General features: G+C 41.9%; 1 protein-coding gene across 1 annotated transcript in view; it reads left to right on the top strand.

The window, feature by feature from the left end:
* Positions 1-22,578, top strand: part of LOC106570705 (hippocalcin-like protein 4) — a 31,627-nt gene extending 9,049 nt beyond the window's left edge. Inside the window, exons 2-5 of the mRNA XM_014143179.3 lie at positions 20,823-21,002; positions 21,618-21,736; positions 21,866-21,962; positions 22,381-22,578. Coding sequence (XP_013998654.1) covers positions 20,841-21,002; positions 21,618-21,736; positions 21,866-21,962; positions 22,381-22,578 — 576 coding nt within the window. The 5' untranslated portion in view covers positions 20,823-20,840. The remainder of the gene's footprint in view (positions 1-20,822; positions 21,003-21,617; positions 21,737-21,865; positions 21,963-22,380) is intronic.
* Positions 22,579-22,782: the final 204 nt, after the last annotated feature.

Raw genomic sequence — 22,782 nt, 5'->3', positions numbered from 1 at the left:
CAAACTATATATGCACACTCTATATAGACACTATATATATATATATTCACTATATATACACACTATATATACACTATATATATACTGTATACACACTATTTATATATACTATATATACAAACTATATATAGTATATATTCACACTATATATATATACCCACTATATATGTACACTATATATTCACTATATATTCACACTATATATGCACACTTTAAATACACTATATATATATACACTGTATATACACACTATATATACTATACATATATATACACTATATATACACACATATATATATATATATATATATATATATATATATATATAGTGTGTATATATAGTGTGTATATATATTTATATATATTACACTGTATATACAGTCATGGCCAAAAGTTTTTAGAATGACACAAATATTAATTTCAACAAAGTTTGCTGCTTGTCAGATGTTACTATGGAATACTGAAGTATAATTACAAGCATTTCATAAGTGTCAAAGGCTTTTATTGACAATTACATGAAGTTCTTTTTCAAGACCTCTGCAATCCGACCTGGCATGCTGTCAATTAACTTCTGGGCCACATCTTGACTGATGGCAGCCCATTCTTGCATAATTAATGCTTGGAGTTTTTCAGAATTTGTTTGTCCACCCGTCTCTTGAGGATTGACCACAAGTTCTCAATGGGATTAAGGTCCGGGGAGTTTCCTGGCTACGGTCCCAAAATATCGATGTTTTCTTCCCCGAGCCACTTAGTTATCACTTTTGCCTTAAGGCATGGTGCTCCATCATGCTTGAAAAGGCATTGTTCGTCACCAAACTGTTCCTGGATGGTTGGGAGAAGTTGCTCTCGGAGGATGTGTTGGTACCATTCTTTATTCATGGCTGTGTTCATAGGCAAAATTGTGAGTGAGCCCACTCCCTTGGCTGAGAAGCAACCCCACACATGAATGGTCTCAGGATGCTTTACTGTTGGCATGACACAGGACTGATGGTAGCGCTCACCTTGTCTTCTCCGGGCAAGCTTTTTTCCGGATGTCCAAACAATCGGAAAGGGGATTCATCAGAGAAAATGACTTTACCCCAGTCCTCAGCAGCCCAATCCCTGTACCTTTTGCAGAATATCAGTCTGGCCCTGATGTTTTTCCTGGAGAGAAGAGGCTTCTTTTTTGCCCTTCTTGACACCAGGCCATCCTCCAAAAGCCTTCACCTCACTGTGCATGCAGATACACTCACACCTGCCTGCTGCCATTCCAAAGCAATCTCTGTACTGGTGGTGCCCCGATCCCGCAGCTGAATCAACTTTGGGAGACGGACCTGGCGCTTGCTGGACTTTCTTGGGCGCCCTGAAGCCTTCTTCACAACAAATCAACCGCTATCCTTGAAGTTCTTGATGATCCGATAAATGGTTGATTTAGGTGCAATCTTACTGGCAGCAATATCCTTGCCTGTGAAGCCCTTTTTATGCAAAGCAATGATGACGGCACGTGTTTCCTTGCAGGTAACCATGGTTGACAGAGGAAGAACAATAATTCCAAGCACCACCCTCCTTTTGAAGCTTCCAGTCTGTTATTCGAACTCAATCAGCATGACAGAGTGATCTCCAGCCTTGTCCTCATCAACACTCACACCTGTGTTAACGAGAGAATCACTGACATGATGTCAGCTGGTCCTTGTGTGGCAGGGCTGAAATGCAGTGGAATTGTTTTTGGGGGATTCAGTTCATTTGCATGGCAAAGAGGGACTTTGCAATTAATTGCAATTCTTCCGATCACTCTTCATAACATTCTGGAGTATATGCAAATTGCCATCATACAAACTATATATATGCACACTATATATACACACTATATATACACACTATGTATACACACTATATATGCACACTATATATACATACTATATATATATATATATATATATATATATATATATATATATATATATATATATATATATACACTACGTATACACACTATATGTATACACTATATATACACACTATATATATACACTACATATACACACTGTGTATATATACACACTATATATACACTATATATACACACTACATGTACACACTATATATACACTATATATATACACTATATATACACACTATATATATACACTATATATACACACTATCTATATGTACAGTACCAGTCAAAAGTTTTAGAACACCTATTCATTCAAGGGTTTTTCTTCATTTTTACTATTTTCTACATTGTAGAATAATAGTGAAGACATCAAAACCAGGAAATAACAGATATGGAATCATGTAGTAACCAAAAAAGTGTTAAACAAATCAAGACATTTTAGATTTTAGATTCTTCAAATTAGCCACCCTTTGCCTTGATGACAGCATTGAATAACGGTATGGGGCTGTTTTTCATGGTTCAGGCTGGGCCCCTTAGTTCCAGTGGCGGGAAATCAACTCTACAGCATACGATGACATTCTAGATGTGTGTGTGTGTGTGTGTGTGTGTGTGTGTGTGTGTGTGTGTGTGTGTGTGTGTGTGTGTGTGTGTGTGTGTGTGTGTGTGTGTGTGTGTGTGTGTGTTTGCGGGTGCTGTGTTTGTGGCTGATTGATTCACTCTTGCCACATGGTTTATTTCACAGAAAGACGTGTGTTTGGGTCTGTACGTGCCCATGGTACGTGTGTTCTGTCTGCTCGTGCCCATGGTACGTGTGTGTGTGTTCGTGCGTGCCCATGCTATGTGTGTGTCTGTGCGTGCCCATGCTATGTGTGTGTGTGTGTGTGTGTGTGTGTGTGTGTGTGTGTGTGTGTGTGTGTGTGTGTGTGTGTGTGTGTGTGTGTGTGTGTGTGTGTGTGTGTGTCCGTAAGTGCCCATGCTATGTGTGTGTGCTGTGTCTATGAGTGTTGAAGTAACAGAGTTCAGTGTCATCATGGGAGCACTTTCCAGGTGTGTTTAGTTGCCAGGTGTGTTTGGTTGCCAGGTAAGTTTAGTTGCCAGGTGTATTTAGTTGCCAGGTGTGTTTAGTTGCCTGGTGTGTTTAGTTGCCTGGTGTGTTTAGTTGCCAGGTGTATTTAGTTGCCAGGTGTGTTTAGTTGCCAGGTGTATTTAGTTGCCAGGTGTGTTTAGTTGTCTGGTGTGTTTAGTTGCCAGGTAGTTTAGTTGTCTGGTGTGTGTTTAGTTTCCAGGTGTGTTTAGTTGCCAGGTGTGTTTAGTTGCCAGGTGTATTTAGTTGCCAGGGATGTTTAGTTGCCAGGTATGTTTAGTTGCCTGGTGTGTGTTTAGTTTCCAGGTGTGTTTAGTTGCCAGGAATATTTAGTTGCCAGGTGTGTTTAGTTGCCTGGTGTATTTAGTTGCCTGGTGTGTGTTTAGTTGCCAGGTGTATTTAGTTGCCAGGTGTGTTTAGTTGTCTGGTGTGTGTTTAGTTGTCTGGTGTGTGTTTAGTTGCCAGGTAGGTTTAGTTGTCTGGTGTGTGTTTAGTTGCCAGGTATGTTTAGTTGCCAGGTAGTTTAGTTGCCAGGTCTCTTTAGTTGCCAGGTAGTTTAGTTGCCAGATAGTTTAGTTGTCTGGTGTGTGTTTAGTTTCCAGGTGTGTTTAGTTTCCAGGTATATTTAGTTGCCAGGGGTGTTTAGTTGCCAGGTATGTTTAGTTGCCTGGTGTATGTTTAGTTGCCTGGTGTGTTTAGTTGTCTGGTGTGTGTTTAGTTGTCTGGTGTGTGTTTAGTTGCCAGCTGTATTTAGTTGCCAGGTAAGTTTAGTTGCCAGGTGTGTTTAGTTGCCAGGTGTGTTTAGTTGCCTGGTGTGTTTAGTTGCCAGGTGTGTTTAGTTGCCAGGTAGGTTTAGTTGCCTGGTGTGTTTAGTTGCCAGCTGTATTTAGTTGCCAGGTGTATTTAGTTGCAAGGTGTGTTTAGTTGCCATGTGTGTTTAGTTGCCAGGTGTGTTTAGTTGCCTGGTGTGTTTAGTTGCCAGGTATAATAGTTGCCATGTGTGTTTAGTTGCCAGCTGTATTTAGTTGCCAGGTGTTTTTAGTTGCCAGCTGTATTTAGTTGCCAGGTGTGTTTAGTTGCCAGGTGTATTTAGTTGCCAGGTGTATTTCGTTGCCAGGTCTGTTTAGTTGTCTGGTGTGTTTAGTTGCCAGGTAAGTTTAGTTGACAGGTATGTTTAGTTGCCAGGTGTGTTTAGTTGCCAGGTGTGTTTAGTTGCCAGGTGTATTTAGTTGCCAGGTGTATTTAGTTGCCAGGTGTCTTTAGTTGCCAGGTGTGTTTAGTTGTCTGGTGTATTTAGTTGCCAGGTGTTTTTAGTTGCCAGCTGTATTTAGTTGCCAGGTGTGTTTAGTTGCCAGGTGTATTTAGTTGCCAGGTGTATTTCGTTGCCAGGTCTGTTTAGTTGTCTGGTGTGTTTAGTTGCCAGGTAAGTTTAGTTGACAGGTGTGTTTAGTTGCCAGGTGTGTTTGGTTGCCAGGTAAGTTTAGTTGCCAGGTAATTTTAGTTGCCAGGTGTATTTAGTTGCCTGGTGTGTTTAGTTGCCAGGTGGGGTTTAGTTGCCAGCTGTATTTAGTTGCCAGGTGGGTTTAGTTGCCAGGTATGTTTAGTTGCCAGGCATGTTTAGTTGCCAGGTGTGTTTAGTTGCCAGGTGTATTTAGTTGCCAGGTAAATAGCTGCCAGGTGTGTTTAGTTGCCAGGTGTATTTAGTTGCCAGGTGTATTTAGTTGCCAGCTGTATTTAGTTGCCAGGTCTGTTTAGTTGCCAGGTGTCTTTAGTTGCCAGGTGTGTTTAGTTGCCAGGTCTGTTTAGTTGTCTGGTGTGTGTTTAGTTGTCCGGTGTGTTTAGTTGCCAGGTGGGTTTAGTTGACAGGTAGGTTTAGTTGACAGGTGGGTTTAGTTGACAGGTGGGTTTAGTTGACAGGTGAATTTAGTTGACAGGAGGGTTTAGTTGACAGGTGGGTTTAGTTGACAGGTCGGTTTAGTTGCCAGGTGTCTTTAGTTGCCAGGTGTCTTTAGTTGCCAGGTGTCTTTAGTTGCCAGGTGTGTTTAGTTGCCAGGTGTGTTTGGTTGCCAGGTGTGTTTGGTTGCCAGGTGTGTTTGGTTGCAAGGTATGTTTATTTTGCCAGGTGGGTGTTCAGTTGCCAGGTGTATTTAGTTGCCAGGTATATTTAGTTGCCAGGTGTGTGTTTAGTTGCCAGGTGTATTTAGTTGCCAGGTGGGTTTAGTTTCCAGGTGAGTTTAGTTGCCAGGTGTGTTTAGTTGCCAGGTGTGTGATGCTGGCTGGTGTGTGTTTAGTTCCCAGGTGTGTGATGCTGGCTGGTGTGTGTTTAGTTCCCTGTTGTGTGATGCTGTCTGGTGTGTGTTTAGTTGTCAGGTGTGTGATGCTGGCTGGTGTGTGTTTAGTTGCCAGGAGTGTGATGCTGGCTGTGGTGCCACTTGACAAAATAGGCATAGTTCCAAATGTTAACCCTGGCCCTTGACTTTTTCCTCGTGTTGTTACGTTACAGCCTTATTCTAAAATGAATGGAATTAACAGAATCCTCATCGATCTACACACACTACCCCATAATGACATCACAATACCCCATAATGACATCACAATACCCCATAATGACATCACAATACCCCATAATGACAAAGCAAGGTTTTTATTTTTTTTAAATGAAAATGTATTACAATTAATTAAAAAAACGGAAATATAATATTTACGTAAGTATTCAGACCCTTTGCTATGAAACTCTAAATTGAGCTCAGGTGCATCCTGTTTCCGTTGATCATCCTTGAGGAGTTTCTACAACTTGATTGGAGTCCACCTTTGGTAAATTCAAGTGATTAGACATGATTTGGAAAGGAACACAGCTGGCTAGTTAACTAGGGGGAACTGCTGTTTATAAGACAGTGATATAGTGTGGGGTGCTTTTCGGGCAAATGTAGTTCTCTGATAACGAGTTGTTAGCATGAGTGTTTTACTTTAATTATGAGTGTTTTACTTTAATTATGAGTGTTTTACTATAATTATGATTGTTTTACTATAATGGCTATAATTACATGGCATCTCTGAAACACTCTCCGGCGAATTAGTGGACATAAGGGTTTTGTCCCAAATGGGACCCTCTTCCCTATATACTGCACTACTACACATAGGGCTCTGGTCGTAAGTAGTGCTCTATATAGGGAATAGGGTGCCGTTTGGGACACACACAAAATAAGTCATAATTAAAAACATAAATAATATGAAACAATTGTATGGACAGATAAATTGTTGTGAGATGTTAGCCACCCTTAGCTACCATAGAGCAACCTGTGGAGACATATCTCAGACAGAGAGACACACACACACACACACACACACACACCCTCCCTGCGCTGTCCGTCCCCTGTGTATGTCCTCAGGCTCTACATGCAGGGTGATCTTAAATTAGATTGTTTGAACCGTCGCTGAGGTGGGCTCTGTTTCTATAGCGATGCATACTTCCTCTCTCTCTCTCTCTCTCTCTCTCTCTCTCTGAAAGAGGAGGAAGGAGAATAAACACTTACATCAGCCTGGTGGGAGAGAGAGACCTGTTCTAACAGAGAGAGAGAGAGACCTGTTCTAACAGAGAGAGAGAGACCTGTTCTAACAGAGAGAGAGAGACCTGTTCTAACAGAGAGAGACCTGTTCTAACAGAGAGAGAGACCTGTTCTAACAACAGAGAGAGAGACCAGTTCTAACAGAGAGAGACCTGTTCTAACAGAGAGAGAGACCTGGTCTAACAACAGAGAGAGAGACCTGTTCTAACAGAGAGAGAGACCTGTTCTAACAACAGAGAGAGAGACCTGTTCTAACAACAGAGAGAGAGAGAGACCTGTTCTAACAGAGAGAGAGAGACCTGTTCTAACAGAGAGAGAGACCTGTTCTAACAGAGAGAGACCTGTTCTAACAGAGAGAGAGAGACCTGTTCTAACAGAGAGAGAGACCTGTTCTAACAGAGAGAGAGACCTGTTCTAACAACAGAGAGAGAGACCAGTTCTAACAGAGAGAGAGACCTGTTCTAACAGAGAGAGAGACCTGTTCTAACAACAGAGAGAGACCTGTTCTAACAACAGAGAGAGACCTGTTCTAACAGAGAGAGACCTGTTCTAACAACAGAGAGAGAGAGACCTGTTCTAACAACAGAGAGAGAGAGACCTGTTCTAACAGAGAGAGACCTGTTCTAACAACAGAGAGAGAGACCTGTTCTAACAGAGAGAGAGACCTGTCTCTTGTCATGGGTTATACACTACCGGTCTAAAGTTTTAGAACACCTACTCATTCAAGGGTTGACCTTTGTTTGTACTATTTTCCACGTTGTATAATAAATAGTAGGGAATACATCAAATCTATGAAATACACATATGGAATCATACAGTTACCATAAAAGTGTTAAACAAATATTTGAGATTCTTCAAATAGCCATGGTTTGCTTTGATGACAGCTTTGCACACTCTTGGCATTCTCTCAACCAACTTCATGATGTAGTCACCTGGAATTCATTTCATTTAACAGGTGTGCCTTCTTGAAAGTTAATTTGTTCAATGTCTTTCCTTCTTAATGTGTTTGAGCCAATCCGTTGTGTTGTGACAAGGTAAAGGTGGTATACAGAAGATAGCCCTATTTGGTAAAAGACCAAGTCCATATTGTGGCAAGAACAGTTCAAATAAGCAAAGAGAAACGACAGTCCATCAGTACTTTAAGACATGATGGTCAGTCAATATTGAACATTTCAATAACTTTTCAAGTTTCAGTCCCAATAACCATCAAGCGCTATGATGAAACTGTCTCTCATGAGGATCGCCACAGGAATGGAAGACCCAGAGTTACCTCTGTTGCAGAGGATAAGTTCATTAGAGTTAACAGCCTCAGATATTGCACCCCAAATAAATGCTTCTCAGAGCTCAAGTAACAGACACATCTCAACATCAACTGTTCAGAAGAGACTGTGTGAATCAGGCCTTCATGGTCGAATTGCTGCAAAGAAACCACTACTAAAGGACACCAATAATAATAAGAAGAGACTTGGTCATGGGTTATTGGTTTTTGGTTCCCTACTTCCCTAGTCATGGGTGATTTTATTATTAGTTTCTGTCACGTCCTGACCTGAGAGAGACGGTTTATTTCTCTATTTTGTTAGGTCAGGGTGTGGGGTGGGCATTCTATGTTTTGTATTTCTTTGTTTTGGGCCAAGTATGGTTCCTAATCAGAGGCAGCTGTCTATCGTTGTCTCTGATTAGGAATCATACTTAGGCAGCCTTTTCCCACCTGTGTTTGTGGGTAGTTGTTTTCTGTTTTGTTTTCTGTACCTGACAGAACTGTTGGCTTGTTTTCGTTTTTGTTCTTTTGTTCAAGTGTTTCATAGTGGAATAAAATCATGAGCACTCAACACGCTGCACCTTGGTCCCCTCATTACGACAGCCGTTACAGTTTCCTAGTTCCCTAGTCATGGGTTATTAGTTCCCTAGTCCTGGGTTACTGATTCCCTAGTTCCCTAGTCAGGGATTATTGATTCCCTAGTGTAGTCATGGGTTATTTGTTATTAATTCCCTAGTGTAGTCATGGGTTATTTGTTATTGATTCCCTAGTGTAGTCATGGGTTATTTGTTATTGATTCCCTAGTGTAGTCATGGGTTATTTGTTATTGATTCCCTAGTGTAGTCATGGGTTATTTGTTATTGATTCCCTTGTGTAGTCATGGGTTATTTGTTATTGATTCCCTAGTGTAGTCATGGGTTATTTGTTATTAATTCCCTAGTGTAGTCATGGGTTATTTGTTATTGATTCCCTTGTGTAGTCATGGGTTATTTGTTATTGATTCCCTAGTGTAGTCATGGGTTATTTGTTATTGATTCCCTAGTGTAGTCATGGGTTATTTGTTATTGATTCCCTTGTGTAGTCATGGGTTATTTGTTATTGATTCCCTAGTGTAGTCATGGGTTATTTGTTATTGATTCCCTAGTGTAGTCATGGGTTATTTGTTATTAATTCCCTAGTGTAGTCATGGGTTATTTGTTATTGATTCCCTTGTGTAGTCATGGGTTATTTGTTATTGATTCCCTAGTGTAGTCATGGGTTATTTGTTATTGATTCCCTAGTGTAGTCATGGGTTATTTGTTATTGATTCCCTTGTGTAGTCATGGGTTATTTGTTATTGATTCCCTAGTGTAGTCATGGGTTATTTGTTATTGATTCCCTAGTGTAGTCATGGGTTATTTGTTATTGATTCCCTTGTGTAGTCATGGGTTATTTGTTATTGATTCCCTAGTGTAGTCATGGGTTATTTGTTATTGATTCCCTAGTGTAGTTATTTGTTATTGATTCCCTAGTGTAGTCATGGGTTATTTGTTATTGATTCCCTAGTGTAGTCATGGGTTATTTGTTATTGATTCCCTAGTGTAGTCATGGGTTATTTGTTATTGATTCCCTAGTGTAGTCATGGGTTATTTGTTATTAATTCCCTTGTGTAGTCATGGGTTATTTGTTATTGATTCCCTAGTGTAGTCATGGGTTATTTGTTATTAATTCCCTTGTGTAGTCATGGGTTATTTGTTGCTGGTTCTCTTGTTCCGTGTTCATGTGTTATTGTTTATACAAAGAAGAAACTCCAGCACACCAGTAATCTTTAGGTTTCTGTTTTTTTTCCCAGTCTTGATGTTGATGGATCTCATCTAAGTTGTTGTATCAGTCAAGGTATTTTGGGGGTTTTACATAACTACACTACATGGCCATAAGTATGTGGACACCTTCTCGCCGAACATCTCATTCCAAAATCATGGGTATTAATATGGATTTGGTCCCCCCTTTGCTGCTATAACAGCCTCCACTCTTCTGGGAAGGCTTTCCACTAGATGTTGGTACATTGCTGCGGGGACTTGCTTCCATTCAGCCACAAGAACATTAGTTAGGTCGGGCACTGATGTTGGGCGATTAGGCTTGGCTCGCAGTCAGCATTCCAATTCATCCTAAAGCTGTTTGATGGGGTTTAGGTCAGGGATCTGTGCAGGCCAGTCAAGTTCTTCCACACCGATGTCAACCAACCATTTCTGTATGTGTAACTCGCTTTGTGCACGGGGGATTGTCATACTGAAACAGGAAAGGACCTTCCTCAAACTCTTGCCACAAAGTTGGAAGCACAGAATAATCTAGAATGTCATTGTATGCTGTAGCGTTAATATTTCCCATCACTGGAACTAAGGGGCCTAGCCCAAACAATGAAAAACCGACCCCAGACCATTATTCCTCCTCCACCAAACTTTACAGTTGGCACTATGCATTGGGGCAGGTAGCGTTCTCCTGACACCTGCCAAACTCAGATTTGTCCGTCTGACTGCCAGATGGTTAAGCGTGATTCATCATTCCAAAGAAGGCTTTTCCACTGCTCCAGAGTCGAATGGCGGCGAGCTTTACACCACTCCAGGCGACGCTTGACATTGTGCATCATAATTTTAGGCTTGTGAGCGGCTGCTCGACCATGGAAACCAATTTCATGAAGCTCCCGACGAATAGTTATTGTGCTGTCATTGCTTCCAGAGGCAGTTTGGAACTTGGTAGTGAGTGTTGCAACCGAGGACTGATGATTATTACACGCTTCAGCACTCGGCGGTCCCGTTCTGTGAACTTGTGTGGCCTACCACTTCACGGCTGAGCCATTGTTGCTCCTAGACATTTCCACTTCACAATAACAGCACTTACAGTTGACCGGGGGCAGCTTTAGCAGGGCAGACGAAATTACTTGTTGGAAAGGTGGCATCCTATGACGGTGCCACACTGAATGTCACTGAGCTCTTCAGTAAGACATTTCTACTGCCATTGTTTGTCTATGGAGATTGCATGGCTGTGTTCTCGATTGTATACACCCGTCAGCAACGGTTGTGGCCGAAATAGCCGAATCCACAAATTTGAAGGGGTGTCTGTCACGCCCTGACCTTAGACATCCTTTTAATGTCTCTATTTTGGTTGGTCAGGGCGTGAGTTGGGGTGGGCATTCTATGTCCCTTTTTCTATGTTTGGTATTTCTTTGTTTCGGCCTGGTATGGCTCTCAATCAGGGACAGCTGTATATCGTTGTCGCTGATTGGGAGCCATACTTAGGCAGCCTGTTTTCCTTTCTGGTTTTGTGGGTAGTTATTTTCTGTTTAGTGTTTTGCACCTGACGGAACTGTTCGGTTGTTCTTTTGTTTTGCTTGTCGCATTAGTGTTCAGTTTTAACATTAAAATGACGAACACTTACCACGCTGCATTTTGGTCTGATTTCTCTTCCCCTTCATCCGAGGACGACGAAGACCGTTACAGTGTCCACATACTTTTGAGTACATAGTGTAGCTACCGGCCGTTACATTGGCACTGCTGTTATTGTACTTGTCAAAGTGTTGTTGTTGGAACTCTGGGATATGGTCTTGGTAAAGGTTTGGGTGGCCTTGTTGCTGGTTGCCTATAACAACTAATTATCATGATCACTTGTGACAGTGTTATCGATCTATATATGTGTTTGTCTGTTGGTCTGTATTGGACTGGTATATTGATTGATCTGTTGTGCCCACTGTAGGTTTTGCATTCTGATACTGTCTTTGTATCTCTCTCTGTGTGTCTCTCTCTGTGTCTCTCTCTCTGTGTCTCTGTCTCTCTCTGTGTGTCTCTCTGTGTCTCTCTCTCTCTCGCTCTCTCTGTGTCTCTCTCTCTGTGTCTCTCTCGCTCTCTCTGTGTCTCTCTCTGTGTCTCTCTCGCTCTCTGTATCTCTCTCTGTGTCTCTCTCTCTCGCTCTCTGTGTCTCTCTCTGTGTCTCTCTCGCTCTCTGTCTCTCTCTCTCTCTTGCTCTCTGTGTCTCTCTCTCGCTCTCTCTGTGTGTCTCTCTCTGTGTCTCTCTGTGTGTCTCTCTCTCGCTCTCTGTGTCTCTCTCTCTCGCTCTCTCTGTGTGTCTCTCTCTCGCTCTCTGTATCTCTCTCTCGCTCTCTGTATCTCTCTCTCGCTCTCTGTATCTCTCTCTCGCTCTCTGTATCTCTCTCTCGCTCTCTGTATCTCTCTCGCTCTCTGTATCTCTCTCGCTCTCTGTGTCTCTCTCTCGCTCTCTCTGTGTCTCTCTCTCGCTCTCTCTGTGTCTCTCTGTGACTCTCTCTCTCGCTCTCTGTGTCTCTCTCTCGCTCTCTGTGTGTCTCTCTCTCGCTCTCTCTGTGTGTCTCTCTCTCGCTCTCTCTGTGTGTCTCTCTCGCTCTCTCTGTGTGTCTCTCTCTCGCTCTCTCTGTGTCTCTCTCTCGCTCTCTCTGTGTGTCTCTCTCTCGCTCTCTCTGTGTGTCTCTCTCTCGCTCTCTCTGTGTGTCTCTCTCTCGCTCTCTCTGTCTCTCTGTCTCTCGCTCTCTCTGTCTCTCTGTCTCTCGCTCTCTGTGTCTCTCTGTCTCTCGCTCTCGCTCTCGCTCTCGCTCTCTCTCTCGCTCTCTCTGTGTCTCTCTCTCGCTCTCTGTGTCTCTCTCTCGCTCTCTCTGTGTCTCTCTCTCGCTCTCTCTGTGTCTCTCTCTCGCTCTCTCTGTGTCTCGCTCTCGCTCTCTCTGTGTCTCTCTCTCGCTCTCTGTGTCTCTCTCTCGCTCTCTGTGTCTCTCTCTCTCTCTCTCTTGCTCTCTGTGTCTCTCTCGCTCTCTGTGTCTCTCTCTCGCTCTCTGTGTGTCTCTCTCGCTCTCTGTGTCTCTCTCTCTCGCTCTCTGTGTCTCTCTCTCTCGCTCTCTGTGTCTCTCTCTCTCGCTCTCTGTGTCTCTCTCTCGCTCTCTGTATCTCTCTATCGCTCTCTGTGTCTCTCTCTCGCTCTCTGTGTGTCTCTCTCTCTCTCTCTCTCTGTCCATTGAAAAGAGAACAGCATGTGTAATTGACGATTTGCTGTGTAGAAGAGATGCTCTGCCTCAGTCTCAGTAGAGAGAATTCAGTTTCACTAGTCCATAATGTCTGGATGACTGTCTGGATGATTCTATGCTTTCTGTCTGGATGACTGACTGGATGATTCCATGCTGTCTGGATGACTGAATGGATGATTCCATGCTTTCTGTCTGGATGACTGACTGAATAATTCCATGCTGTCTGGATGACTGAATGGATGATTCCATGCTTTCTGTCTGGATGACTGGATGGATGATTCCATGCTTTCTGACTGGATGACTGAATGGATGATTCCATGCTTTCTGTCTGGATGACTGACTGGATGATTCCATGCTTTCTGTCTGGATGACTGACTGGATGATTCCATGCTTTCTTTCTGGATGACTATCTGGATGATTCCATGCTTTCTGTCTGGATGACTGACTGGATGATTCCTTGCTGTCTGTCTGAATGACTGACTGGATGATTCTATGCTTTCAGTCTGGATGACTGACTGGATGATTCCATGCTGTCTGGATGATTCCATGCTTTCTGTCTGGATGACTGTCTGGATGATTCCATGCTTTCTGGATGATTCCATGCTTTCTGTCTGGATGACTGTCTGGATGATTCCATGCTTTCTGACTGGATGATTCCATGCTTTCTGTCTGGATGACTGTCTGGATGATTCCATGCTTTCTGTCTGGATGACTGACTGGATGATTCCATGCTTTCTGTCTGGATGACTGACTGGATGATTCCATGCTGTCTGTCTGGATGACTGACTGGATGATTCCATGCTGTCTGAATGACTGTCTGGATGATTCCATGCTGTCTGTCTGTAGGACTGACTGGATGATTCCATGCTGTCTGTCTGTAGGACTGACTGGATGATTCCATGCTGTCTGTCTGTAGGACTGTCTGGATGATTCCATGCTGTCTGTCTGGATTACTGTCTGGATGATTCCATGCTTTCTGTCTGGATTACTGTCTGGATGATTCCATGCTGTCTGTCTGTAGGACTGACTGGATGATTCCATGCTGTCTGTCTGTAGGACTGACTGGATGAGTCCTCCAGTTAGAGAGAGAGAGAGCCCTGCCTTGCCAGCACGAGTTCTGTGTTTATTTACTTTGTCAGACACTCCTCATCTGTTTGTGTGTTTATAATGCAACACATACACGCTGGCTCGCCTCCGCGCAGTTCCTCAGGAAATACAATTATCTGCAACATTCAGCCCCGCTGCAAACACATATATCTAACTACACAGGGGAGTGCAGATGCATCACTATGCAGAGAGGGTGTGTGTGTGTGTGTGGGTGGGTGGGTGTGTGAGGGATGTTAACAATTGGCCATTAACAGAGACATTAACATTTGGACATAACAACATCTTCAGTTCCTGTAGGAGGTCATCCATGCCACAGCCTCTGACCTCCTTATATGTTGGAAGCAGTGAGAATGAAAGGGGAGAGGGAGGGAGAAGAGGGATGGAGGGGGTAGGGACAGAGAATGTGGGATCAAGAATGAGGGGGAGGGATGGAAAAGAAGTGTGCAATAGACAAACACAGACTGAAACAGAGCGAGACAGAGTGAGAGAAAGAGTGAGAGTCAGAGAGAGAGACATAGAGCGTCTGCTAAATGACTTAAATGTAAATGTAAATGTAAAGAGAGAGAGACTGAGAGATCAAGACAGTTAGAGAGACAGAGAGATTGAGACAGAAAAAAGGCAAAGTGGATACCTTGTCAGTTGCACAACTGAAATGTGTCTTCTGCACTTAATCCAACCCCCCTGAATCAGAGAGGTGCGAGAGGTTGCCTAATCGACATCCACGTCATCGGCACCCGGGGAGCAGTTGCTGTTGGGGGTAAACTGCCGTGATCAAAGGCAGAATCCCCCACCTTGCCGGCTCGAGGATTCAAACTTTAACCGCTACAAAGAGAGTCAGAGATCAAGAGAGAGAGAGAGAGAGAGAGAGAGAGACAGGGATCGAGAGAGAGAGAGAGAGACAGGGATCGAGATCGAGAGAGGGATCGAGAAAGAGAGAGAGAGAGAGATCGAGAGAGAGAGCGATATAATGAGAGAGAGAGATATAATGAGATAAACCGATATAATGACAGATACCGATAGAGATGGACAAAAGAAAGATACAAACTGAGAGAAAGAGAGAGACAGTTAGAGAGAGAGACAGTTAGAGAGAGAGACAGTTAGAGAGAGAGAGAGACAATTAGTTAGAGGGACAGTTAGATTGAGGGACAGCTAGAGAGAGAGAGAGCTAGAGACGAGAGACTCTTGGTGTAAGTGTCATGGCTATCATAATGGGGTAGTCAGTCTGGGACTGTATACTAGGACATTCACTACAGGTACGGACTAGACCATATAAAGAGATGGTTGCAGACCTCCCTACAGACTAGACTAGCCAATACCAGATAATGAGATGGTTGCAGACCTCCCTACAGACTTAGACTAGCCAATACCAGATAAAGAGATGGTTGTAGTCCTCCCTACAGACTAGACTAGCCAATACCAGATAAAGAGATGGTTGTAGTCCTCCCTACAGACTAGACTAGCCAATACCAGATAATGAGATGGTTGCAGTCCTCCCTACAGACTAGACTAGCCAATACCAGATAATGAGATGGTTGTAGTCCTCCCTACAGACTAGACTAGCTAATACCAGATAAAGAGATGGTTGCAGACTCGTTGAGAAATTTGACTTTGATTATTTAGTTACATAAAAGCATCAGATGTCCATATCTTAATGGCTAATTAAATTACACATATTTAACACACATTTAACGAAGGCTTGAAGTTAAGAACAACAAACACCAAAAAATTTAAAAAAACTGAAACACACAGTACCAGTCAAAAGTTTTAGAACACCTACTCATTCCAGGGTTTTTCTTTATTTTTACTATTTTCTACATTCTAGAATAATAGTGAAGACATCAAAACTATGAAATAACACATATGGAATCATGTAGTAACCAAAAAAGTGTTAAATAAATTAAAATATATTTTATTATTCAGAGTCTTCAGAGTAGCCACCCTTTGCCTTGATGAAAGCTTTGCATACTCTTGGCGTTCTCCCAACCAGCTTCACCTGATTCCATAGGTGTTATTTCATCGTTTTGATGTCTTCACTATTATTCTACAGTATAGAAAATAGTACAAATAAAGAAAATGCCTTGATGTGTGTGTGTGTGTCCAACCTTTGACTGGTACTGTATAGACTGGTACTGTATAGACTGGGCACTGTATAGACTGGTACTGTATAGACTGGTACTGTATAGACTGGGAGGGCAAAGGGACAGGTGCTCTGTACAGGAAGAGCCCTATCTGGGGGTAGGTGCTCTGTACAGGAAGTGCCCTATCTAGGCACATGCCTGCCTCCCAATAGTCATTCTATTCCTTTGACTTGAGCTGATTATTTGAATGGGTTCATTTCCATTTGATCGAATATCTGATTTGTAATTTGATTGTATCTTGATTGTTTGTGTGTGTTCCAGAGGCGATTGCATGCTCGCTTAATTGATCAATTGATCGACCAATCAACTGATTGCGTGCATAGCCCCCAAAAAATCTCTGTTGATTGTGTAACACTTTCTTTTAAGAGGGTCCTTATTACATGTGTAATTACATGTGTAATTACACTGTAACATGTATTGTAGTTAACTGTAACGACTCGTAGTTACAATGTCATCATAACGTACCTGGTAGTAATTGCGGTCTGTAATTACAGAAGTGTAACAGTAAATGCTTGTTACAAATGGGCAGGTTTCCACTAAATACAACAACTTATTGTTTCGCTTCATCTCAGCTGCATCCGATTCATTAACAACTGTGACAAAGGTTCTTACACAGGATTTGGCTAGTTCATTTTATCTTAAAGGGGTTCTTAATTAATGTGTACTTATACAATACATTACCCATCCTGACAACCCAATTGGCATACTTAAGTAAAAGTAAACATACCTTAATAGAAAATGACTCCGGTAAAAGTGAAAGTCACCCAGTAAAATACTACTTGAGTAAAAGTCTAAACGTTTTTGGTTTTAAATATACTGAAGTATGAAAAGTTAAAATATAAATCATTTTTCATTCCTTATATGAACCAGACGGCACAATAAATATATATATATATATATAAACCATCATGTTTGTTTATGTAGATTGCATGACTGTGTTCTCAATTAAGTCGCTCTGGATAAGAGCGTCTGCTAAATGACTTAAATGTAAATGTAAAATACTCCTGTCAGCAACTGGTTTGGCTGAAATAGCCAAATCCACTCATTTGAAGGGGTGTCCACATACATTTGTGTATATATAGTGTAGTTAGAAAATGTTAGCTGGCACTTTTGTTAGCCCTACCAACTATGCTAGCTAGTTAGCTAACTAGTTAATTAACTAGTTACCATAGCATGTTCTATAGACTTTCCATGCAATCTTTTGAGTTTTGTTTGTATTAGCTAGCAAGCTAGTTAGTTAGTTTTCTCACCTTGACTAGCTAGCTAGCTAAGTTACCTAAACTAAAGCTGGAAAATAGCTATGCTATGGTTGCTACTCGCTAACTAACTAGCTAGCTAGCTGGGCTCACCTTTGGTGAAGCTAGCCACAAAAACGATTAGCCACAACAATGTAATTTACAGTTCACCTTCATAATAAAAGTCCCTCATTGCAGGTGATGCAAATAGAGCACCCATCATGTTAGCGTTAGCTAGCTACATGTGTCAACACACACTCTGAGGAATATTAGATCCTTTTCAATTGAGTTAAACACTAACTAACTCATTAGTATTAGCACACATAGGCCCAGATATTTCCACGGAAGTGTAAATGAGAAGCATCAGGTTGGAGTTTCCGCCAAATATGGTGGGGAGAGGAAGGTCAGTGTCCGGCAGTGGGATGGTATGGAGCGAGATGGAACTTGCAAATGCGCACTTCAGACTAGGTGTTGCCTAACATAAATATGCAAATACATGCTAGAACGTGCCAATAGCATCCTGCTAGCTCATGCTTGGCTCTGCCCATTTGACTCGCTAGCTTCCCTTTGGAAATAACAAGGGGTGGTCTATATTGGGGTAGTTATAAAAATCTTTGCTGTTAGCATGCACTTTTATAGCTAGCTGGATAACACAAGAACTAACTAGGTAGCTAGCTAGGCCTAACCTATAGAAAGCAACATGATGATGACAACCAGTATAGGGTAACTTAGTGTCTAAATTGTCATACATTATTTTTACCACAAGGTCTCAGACTCCAACATGGAAGAAAGAAATATGTGAAGACAGAGAAACTACAGAACTATAGAACTATAGACAGAGAAACTACAGAACTATAGAACTATAGACAGAGAAACGATAGAACTATAGAACTATAGACAGAGAAACTACAGAACTATAGAACTATAGACAGAGAAACTACAGAACTATAGAACTATAGACAGAGAAACTACAGAACTATAGAACTATAGACAGAGAAACTACAGAACTATAGAACTATAGACAGAGAAACTATAGAACTACAGAACTGTAGACAGAGAAACTATAGAACTATAGAACTATAGACAGAGAAACTATAGAACTATAGAACTATAGACAGAGAAACTATAGAACTATAGAACTATAGACAGAGAAACTATAGAACTATAGAACTATAGACAGAGAAACTACGGAACTATAGAACTATAGACAGAGAAACTATAGAACTATAGAACTATAGACAGAGAAACTATAGAACTATAGAACTATAGACAGAGAAACTATAGAACTATAGACAGAGAAACTATAGAACTATAGACAGAGAAACTATAGAACTATAGACAGAGAAACTATAGAACTATAGACAGAGAAACTATAGAACTATAGAACTATAGACAGAGAAACTATAGAACTATAGACAGAGAAACTATAGAACTATAGACAGAGACAGAGCTGTTGATTTCTATTGTAACTTGAAATAGACAATCCCATTTTTCTAAATTAGCTATCTAGGCTACTCACTAGTCTATACTATCTATGCTACTCACCATGTTAAACTGTCTATGCTACTTACCATGCTATACTATCTATGCTACTCACCATGCTATACTATCTAGGCTACTCACTAGTCTATACTATCTATGCTACTCACTAGTCTATACTATCTAGGCTACTCACCATGCTATACTGTCTATGCTACTCACTAGTCTATACTATCTATGCTACTCACTAATCTATACTATCTAGGCTACTCACCATGCTATACTGTCTATGCTACTCACTAGTCTATACTATCTAGGCTACTCACTAGTCTATACTATCTATGCTACTCACTAGTCTATACTATCTATGCTACTCACTAGTCTATACTATCTATGCTACTCACTAGTCTATACTATCTATGCTACTCAGTAGTCTATACTATCTATGCTACTCACCATGCTATACTATCTATGCTACTCACTAGTCTATACTATCTAGGCTACTCACTAGTCTATACTATCTAGCCTACTCACCATGCTATACTATCTATGCTACTCACTAGTCTATACTATCTATGCTACTCACTAATCTATACTATCTAGGCTACTCACCATGCTATACTGTCTATGCTACTCACTAGTCTATACTATCTAGGCTACTCACCATGCTATACTATCTAGGCTACTCACCATGCTATACTGTCTATGCTACTCACTAGTCTATACTATCTATGCTACTCACCATGCTATACTATCTATGCTACTCACCATGCTATACTATCTATGCTACTCACCATTCTATAGGCTACAGATTTGAGTCACCAGTAGAATACTTATTTGTATTTTATATCTATATTAAATATTTCATGAACCGGCTCAAAGTTTGTAACAAAAGGGAGACAACATGGAGATAAAGAATAACAAAATATATTTATTTAACTGAAGTAAAGTAAATACAATTAACAATGGTGTGTGTAGTCAGTAGTGTAAGTGAGTGGTTGCGTTACATTTGATAATGAGGGGTGTTGAAAGGTGCCAACGCAAACAAACAAAACAGCCACAAAAACGCCACAACCAAAATCTAATCTAATTATCAATCTAACAATAAAAATCCTAATTATTTTGTAATAATTGTAAAGTATTTTTTCATGTTGCAAATAAAGTTGACTAAAGTCGAAGCTCATCTATTGTCTGTAGGTATTGTCTCTTGGTAATGAGCAGTAGGTCGAAGTAATTATATAGAAGTTGCTATATCCTTTGTAACAGCTAGTAATTACGTTTTATTTCTGCAGATATTACATGTCCTCTTTGGTGTACTAGTGCGTTTATTTATCACTTGCTAGCCACATTTCACTGTCAGATAGGACACAACTCAAAACTGCTGAGAACAACAAATTCTTCTTCTTCTTCTTCTCTGGTATAATGGCGGTTCGCAAACAGACGTTAAAGATGCATGCCGCCACCTACTGTACGGGTAACTACATTGTACTTAGGGAAACATTACATGTCCTCTGTGGTATACTAGTGTGTTTATTTATCACTTGCATGGTGCTTTCAGAAGCTGTGCTATGCTTTGAAATAGTGCATTTCTCGTATTAGATCTGTTTTTCGTAAAGCTCAACCAAGTTAACCCAGACGGTACGCTTTATTTTTGGGGGGCAACAATGTTGACCGGAGATATATTTTGAACAGTGCACGTTAATGGTTAAGTAATTAGAGTCTATTCAGCATAATCTCTCAGACACACAGCGTATCCACAAGGGATCCCAACCTTTGTCACAGTTGTTAATGAATCGGATGCAATAAGCTGGTGAATTTAGTGGAAACCTGCCCATTTGTATTTAAAGCACGATAACAAGCATTCGTTGTTAAACTTCTGTAATTACAGACCGCATTTACTACCAATTACATGGTATTATTACACTGTTAGTGGTTACAGTTTAACTCCAATACTTGTTAAGTGTAATGACTTACGCAATAAGGATCCTCTAAAAGGAAGCATTAACGTTGATTGTTTAATCATTGCTTGAGTCCTTGTGTCTCTTGTTTCTTCCTCCAGAAAGGAGGAGACTTTGTGATGGGGAAAGGAAACAGTAAGCTGGCACCAGAGGTTCTGGATGACCTCACCAAGAGTACTGAGTTCAACGAGGCTGAGCTCAAGCAGTGGTACAAAGGCTTCCTCAAAGACTGTCCCACTGGTATACTAAATCTAGAGGAGTTCCAACAACTATATGTGAAGGTGAGGGAGGGAGGGAGGCAGGGAGGGAGGCAGGGAGGCAGGGAGGCAGGGAGGGAGGCAGGGAGGGAGGCAGGGAGGCAGGGAGGCAGGGAGGCAGGGAGGGAGGGAGGGACTTAAAGATTTTCCCACTAGCATTCTGAATCTAGAGTTCCAACCACTATATATATCAAGGTGAGGAAGAGAGGGAGGAGAGTGAGGGAGGGATGAGGAAGGAAACAGATGGTGATTATTCGTAGGGAGAGAGGGGGACAAGTGGGTTGAAGAGGAAATAGCAGTAAATTGGGGGGGGGGGGGGACAAGAGAAGGATGGAGGACAGTGGTACATGGCCTTCCTAAAGCGTTCCCGCTGTCATACTCAAAGCAAACTATCTAAAGGAAGAAAATAATTTGGAGTAGAGGGATTTTTGGGGGTTTAGAATGTGCAACATCATCCATTCATAGCTGCGTTCCAAATGGCCCTCTATTACCTATGTAGTACACTATCTTTGCCCACGCACGGCCCATAGGGTGCCATTTGGGACTCTGTCGGTAATGTTCTCAGTAACCCTACTGCTCAATCTATTTGAATAGCCTTCCAGTGACCAACAGTATGTTACATTTCTTTTTTTTTTAAAGTTCTTTCCGTATGGCGACGCGTCTAAGTTCGCCCAGCACGCCTTCCGGACCTTCGATAAGAACGGTGACGGGACCATCGACTTCCGGGAGTTTATCTGTGCTCTGTCAATCACCTCGAGGTACGCTTCATAACACAGGTGATGTCAGGTGTGACGGTGTGCACACACGCACTCACTCGCTCACTCAGTCACGCACACGCAAACACACCTGTATATTTCTATTTGACAGTTCTTTCCATCAACCTCTAGGGGGAGCTTTGAGCAGAAACTCAACTGGGCCTTCAACATGTATGACTTAGACGGAGACGGCAAGATCACACGCATGGAGATGCTGGAGATCATAGAGGTCTGTGTGTTTCTGTGTGTTTCTGTGTGTTTCTGTGTGTTTCTGTGTGTTTCTGTGTGTATCTGTGTGTTTCTGTGTGTTTCTGTGTGTTTCTGTGTGTTTCTGTGTGTTTCTGTGTGTATCTGTGTGTTTCTGTGTGTTTCTGTGTGTATCTGTGTGTTTCTGTGTGTTTCTGTGTGTTTCTGTGTGTTTATGCGTGTTTCTGTGTGTTTCTGTGTGCCTTTGAGTGTGCTTGTCTGCATACTTGTGTGTATGCTTGTGTGTGTGTCCATTTGTGTGTGTGTGCGTGTGTGTGCATTTACTGTGTGTGTGTGTGTGTCTATATGATAACTCACTGTGTGTGCATATTGCTCCAGCGAATCCCCCATTCCATCTTTACCTCTCTCTCTCTCTCTCTCTCTCTCTCTCTGTTTCCTAGGCAATCTACAAGATGGTTGGCACTGTGATAATGATGCGTATGAACGAGGACGGGCTGACTCCCCAGCAGCGTGTGGACAAGATCTTCTCCAAGATGGATAAAGATCACAACGATGAGATCACACTGGAAGAGTTCAAAGAGGCAGCCAAGAGTGATCCCTCCATCGTCCTATTGCTGCAGTGTGACATGCAGAAATAGAGGAGGGAGGAGGTGAGGGAGGGAGGGAGGAGGTGAGGGAGGGAGGAAGGGAGGGAGGGAGGGAGGAGGTGAGGGGGGAGGGAGGAAGATGGAGGAGGTGAGGGATCGAGGGAGGGAGGGAGGGAGGGAGGAGGGAGATGGCAAGTTTCACCTCTCATTGTACTATTGTTGAGGGGGGGAGTGGAGAGTCTCTTCTTCTGCTCT

The sequence above is a fragment of the Salmo salar genome, chromosome 14 (assembly GCF_965601325.2).
Source record: "Salmo salar chromosome 14, fSalSal1, whole genome shotgun sequence".
In the NCBI taxonomy this organism is placed as follows: domain Eukaryota; kingdom Metazoa; phylum Chordata; class Actinopteri; order Salmoniformes; family Salmonidae; genus Salmo; species Salmo salar.
The sequence above is the reverse complement of the archived record's forward strand: the minus strand, read 5'-3'. Positions and strand labels throughout refer to the sequence as shown.